At 39.1% G+C, this 6,000-nt stretch overlaps 1 protein-coding gene across 2 annotated transcripts in view; it reads right to left on the bottom strand.

The window, feature by feature from the left end:
- Positions 1-281: 281 nt before the first annotated feature.
- LARP4B (La ribonucleoprotein 4B) overlaps positions 282-6,000 on the bottom strand; it is a 111,948-nt gene continuing 106,229 nt past the window's right edge. For both annotated transcript variants that reach the window (XM_048837660.2, XM_048837661.2), the window contains exon 17: positions 282-4,221. In XM_048837660.2, coding sequence (XP_048693617.1) covers positions 3,940-4,221 — 282 coding nt within the window. In that variant the 3' untranslated portion in view covers positions 282-3,939. The remainder of the gene's footprint in view (positions 4,222-6,000) is intronic.

Raw genomic sequence — 6,000 nt, 5'->3', positions numbered from 1 at the left:
ACGTACATTGGGACAAGCATCACTCCTACATTAACTGTTTCCTAATGAAGGCGTGCAATTGTTTGCTCATCTCTTTAAATTGTGAAGACATTTTCACGAGGCTTAATCTTTACACCATTGTTTATAAACTCTCATTTCAAATCTATTCACAGCACAGAAACATCCATAATATAAAGCAATCTTGAAGCAACATACTCTCCACAAATGTGAGCAAAAACAAAGGTAGTGACCGATACCGGTGAACTGTTTAATTTAAAAAAAAAAAAAAAAAAAATCAAGAATTCAACAGTGCCTAAATCTTTATTTTTCATAACCTACATATTTTTCAAATTAGACAGTTTTACATTTTATGACACAAAAGGAAACTTAAATTACCAATAGTTTACATGTAAGCTTGATTCCAGTCTTAATGGAAGAAGTAGAACAAAAACAAAAACCCTCAAAAAAGCTTCCATATTACACTTCTATGTCATGAACTGGCAGCTGTTAGCTCTCCTTGAAAGTCTTCGATTGTCTGCTGCTATTAGTGTAATAGGTTACAAAGCACATAAAAATCCCTAAAGTTGCTAGCTGAAGGAGATATAGAGATAGGTATGCACCATTACAGTCAGCTGTTGCTTGTGATACACTGCATCGCACCCACAAAGGGCCTTTCCATATTAACTGCTGAATCTTCAGAAGATAATGCAGCAACATAAAAGTTTGCCACTTTCCACTGATTTCTAAGTAGCAAATTATGAAGTCATGGTGGGGACTGATCTGAAATGAAATTCACATTAAGTCTCAAAAGCAACCTTTGTTTCAAATACATTCCTGGAACAAGATTCTCAGATCCTGTGTTAACTTGTTTTATACTTCCAAATGAAAAGCATCACCACACAATCCTACAAGTTAAATGCCAATTTTAATTACTTTATCTCTGAACTTATAACTCAGATACTGCTTTCTGGGAGGATTTTTCCTTTTAACTTTTTAAAAGCCACATGTTAACAGCTATAGGAACCATAGCAACAGTCTGCATGCAACATCACAACTTTCTACTCTGAAAGTCCATTTTGTCACCAAGTGGAAAAATCTCAAAGTAAATGCAGCAAAGATAAGTTTTTGTATATTATATACAGCTACTTGGCAGGTCACTTTTGCTTATTTTTAAAAAGCTATAAAACCACATCAGAGCAAGGTTTAAACTCCTGTTGCAACAGACTGTTGCTGGGTAAGCAGTAATTACAGTGTATTGACCTAGTACAAATGGCAGCAGAATACATTATAACAGCACAACACAATCCGCTGGTCTCAATATATTACCTTAAGTCCCAGTTGGCTATTATGAATAGCTGTACACTGTTGCTGTAAGTGACCATTCTGTATTGTTTGCAGCTGTTGAGGTTCACACTTTCAACAGGCAAACAACAAATCTCACAGCTGGCCTAAACCATATACAAGTCTAGCTGCCATTTTCACTGCCCACTGGGGAAAGGATAAGAATATTAAAATCCAGTGACAGAACTGGTTTCTAAATTTTGGTGATGTTCGCTGTTGTCAGAGTCCTATCTCCTCCAAAAGAATTCAAAGTGTGCTTTTTAAACAAAGGAACCAACAAATCTCATCTTGCCCATTTTAATCAACTCTGCGGTACACAGCAGGCTGGGTTTAAAAGGTCAAGTCATTACCATCAGATATCTGCAGTATAAAAATTGCTAAGAAATTAACTGCTACTTCCCCCGCCCCCCCTCTTTTTTTTTTTTTTTTTTTAAAGACAGCCATATTCAAGTTGATTATCCATCTATGTAAGCACGGACACTCTCTCTCTGGAAGAGGTGGTCAAATAAGCTTCAGGGTTTTTTTTTCTTGGTTATTTGAACTATTATCCCAATGAATTTATTTGATTTTATGACTGGGATTTTAAAAATTTTGGCTGAACTGCTAGACTGCCAGAATTGACTATGTTCTGTTCTGGAACACCTATTGGTTAAAATGCACACTTGTAGAGAGACTTATGAAAACATTTGAGGGCTTTGAAATAAGACTTTCTTTCCATTTCCCTTTTGCAGTGAAGAGGCAGAGTCAGTTCAGCACACCAGAATAAAATAAAAAAACAAACAAAAAACAACCAATTAAAGTAAGATTCAAACCACAACATTTAGTTTATCTACATCCAGCTCAACAGCAACATTTATAATATATCAATAATTTTTATCAGATTTTTTTTTTCTTTAGGGTACCTTTTTATATGTTCTGATTATTTACAACTGTACAAGCAAAGCACACACTTCCAAGTGCACATATTTAATACAGTATTGACTATTTGCATTTACAGATTTTTCAACAATCTGAAAAAGATCAACTGTTTACGATCTTTAAGGTATATTACAAAACCTGCTGCTAGTTCCTGTACTACAGTATGTTTACCCAGTAAGACCAGTGACAATAGATACATACTGTAACTGAGTAATCCTGTAATTAACTCATGCTAACCCTTAAGGGGGTCAGACTTCATTAACTCTAAGCTGTCTTATACAAAAGTTAAGGCAAAGTCATTTTCAAGTTTAAATAAAATTCAAGTCTTTAAATATTGGATGGAAAGAATTTTTAAAAAATCAGTTGTTTAAACAAACATTTTTGTGGAATAAACTGTACTGTTATATTCAGCAGGAAAGAGGTTTATCTGAACTGCCTGCTATTTAAACACTTAAAGAAAATTTTTAGGCATTTTAAAACAAAAATAATTTATATTCAACTTTATGAGAAGCTTGCTAATTTAGTGCATCCTTGTCCTTCAGAAAGCGCATCACTTCTAAAGTAAATATACGTGTGAGAAACCTCATCCCAGAGGTAAATAGCAGGGATCTCTTCCTCCACCACAAAAAACAAATACCATTATCTCAATGTTTGAAAAATTTAAATCCACATGCCAATGCTTGTAGTTACAGGAAGACGTCAACACTAGGCTGACTAAGATATGAACTCTTTCAAAGAGCACTTGGGGACAAGTTAAAAAAAGTCTACACTGAGCACAGGGATAAACCAGAAAGTACAGTAATGACTCTAGTTAACTCCATCCTGGTGAGGGGGAAGTTTAGATCATCACAAGAACACTATTGTGCTTTCTTGTGATAACAGCCGTTAGCAGGCTTCACCACTATACAAGCTCACAACCTCACAATTTTTTTCTATTCACAATGTGCTTTGTATTTCGAAATGATAGTATTCATTTTATTCTGGAGTGAGAAGCTGGTTACTTGCTTGCAGTACCTCAGAACACAAATATTTTAGAACATCTCTATTGGTGCTGTCTGGAGGACTTAATTTTTTTTTTCTTTTTTGCAAAAGTCATCAAAAAAGATTAGTTTTAAAAAAATGCTATAATCAACTATTAGTTTAACCTAAAAGTGCAAGTTTATTAACTGATATTTGGAACAGCAGCTCAATAAAAAAATCCTCAAGGTCATATTCATACTACTTTTGTACGATATACTTTCCCCCCCCCACACACTCTACGCTAGCTGCTATTATCAGTCTTTTGGACATTTTAGAGATATAGTTACTTGCAGACCAGTTTATTAAAAAATTGCAGCAGCACAGTTCAGGAATACTCACTGTATTGAGCTTGGATTCACAATGCCACAAGGAGACTTCATAAAAAAATTGATTTTTTAAGAGAACACATTTTCCATCTTGAAAATAATCAGACTAAGCATCACCTCCAGTTAAGCACCAGCCTAAATATAAGGTTTAGATCAATTAAATCCTGGAAAAATAGAACGCTTGCTCAAGAGGGTAAAAAATTATTTCATAGAAGGAAAAACTTGCAGGCATTTTATATGCCTAGCAGCACTGCAAGCTCCCTAACCAGCAACTCATTCTCTGTACTCTGAGTGGGAACATGGGTTTTAATTTGTAGGAAGTGAACTCTTTTCAACCCCCTCCCAAGCATTAGTTTCACTGAGGAGATTTTGGGGGGGTGTTCTGTTCTTTATTTAAACGTTTCCCAATGGCTGGAGGGGGCGATCTGCGCCCTGACTGTCTCCTCTGGTCTTTGGGCTGTCCTGGATTTGACTTTGTGGGAGGGGGTTCTCTGTTTTTCTCGATTGTTTCTGTGGGCTTTCTTTCATCTTTCCCACAAGCTACAGTGTTTGGCTTCTGTTCTTTCTGGGGCTGCAACGTAGGTGGATCCTTAGTTGTTCTCTGGCAAATCTCTGCATAACTAGGTTTTCTTAGTTCCTGTGAAATGGAAGATAAACAAAAGACACCGAAGTTAAAACAGTATTAGTCTTCATTGTGACTATGTAGCACAGAAATTATGCATGATAATATATGCAACTACAGGGAAGATTTAGCACAATTTAGCATGTGAAGTTCATGCAAGTAGCATTACAGCCAAGACTGGCTGGAAGCAAGAGACAAAACTTCGAGTAATAGGTTTATCGCTGAATAGCAGCGTATAACCTCCCATCTGGACCTGAACAAGATGGTGGGAACGGGGTAAAGAATCATCTCCTTTTAAAGTTTAACAGATATGTTTGCTAATACTAAGACTGCCTACTTTGGAAAAACAGTTACCTACCTTTCATAACTTATTCTTTGAGATGTGTTGCTCATGTCCATTCCACGTTACGTGTGCGCGTGCCCACATGCATGGTTGTCGGGAAATTTTCCCCTTAGCGGTATCCATAAGGCCGCCTCTGGCGCCCCCTCTAGTCCCACGCTCATGTGCCAGTATATTGGGTGCCGCCCGCTCCGCACCCTCTCAGTTCCTTCTTGCTGTCAATGCAGACCGCGGGGAAGGAGGGCGGGTCATGGAATGGACATGAGCAACACATCTCAAAGAACAGTTACAAAAGGTAGGTAACTGTTTTTTCTTCAAGTGCTTGCCCACGTTGATTCCATGTTAAGTGCCTCACAAGCAGTATCCATGGAGGTGGGCTCGCAGTTCATGGTCGTGCAGCTTGCAACACTGCTTTGCCAAAGCTGGCACCGTCCCAGGCTTGCTGGGTGATGGCGTGGTTGGATGCGAAGGTATGGGTCCTAAGACCAGGTAACGGCTCTGCAGATATCTCGAATCGGTACCTGCACAAAGGAAGTTGCTGAAGAAACTTGTGCTCTGGTGGAATGGGCAGTCATGATAGCCGGTGGTGACACCCCCACTTGTTCATAGCAGAACCTGATGAAGGCGGTTATCCACAAGGAGATCCTCTGAGAGGAAAAGGGGAGGCCCTTCATTCTGTCTACCTTGATGATGAAAAGCTGCATCAACTTACAGAAGGGTTTAGTTCTCTTGATGTAGAAGGCTAAAGCCCGTCTAACATCCAAACAGAATAACCATTAGACTGGTGAGACTTTGGAAAGAAAACCAGTAGGAAGATGTCCTTGTTATAGCGGAACTGCGACACCACCTTTGGTAAGAATGCTGGATGGGGGTGTAGCTGGACTTTATCCTTATAGAAAACTGAAGGGATGTTCTGACGTGAAACCTCATTCTGTATAACTGTTAGGCCAAAGGAAAGGAGTACTTGTGGCACCTTAGAGACTAACCAATTTATTTGAGCATGAGCTTTCGTGAGCTACAGCTCATGCTCAAATAAATTGGTTAGTCTCTAAGGTGCCACAAGTACTCCTTTTCTTTTTGCGAATACAGACTAACACGGCTGTTCCTCTGAAACTTGTTAGGCCAAAGTGATCGCTACCAGGAAGGTGACCTTCCACAAGAGAAGCAGCAGACAGCAGGATGGCAATGGCTCGAAGAGGGGACCCAGGATCCGAGAGAGAACCAGATTCAAGTCCCACGGAAGGACTGGATAGTGGACCTGAGGGTAGAGCCTCTCCAAGCCTTTCAAGAACCTGAGCATCATTTCGTGAGAGAAGAACGATCTGCCCTGGATCGGAGGATGAAAAACTGAGATAGCTGCCAAATGCACCCTGATTGATGAAAGGACCAGCCCTGGAGTTTGAAGTGAAGCAGGTAGTCCAGGCTGGATTGAAGTGAGGACTTGGAGGGGAAAG

This window comes from Caretta caretta, chromosome 2 (genome assembly GCF_965140235.1).
Source record: "Caretta caretta isolate rCarCar2 chromosome 2, rCarCar1.hap1, whole genome shotgun sequence".
NCBI lineage: Eukaryota > Metazoa > Chordata > Testudines > Cheloniidae > Caretta > Caretta caretta.
The sequence above is the reverse complement of the archived record's forward strand: the minus strand, read 5'-3'. Positions and strand labels throughout refer to the sequence as shown.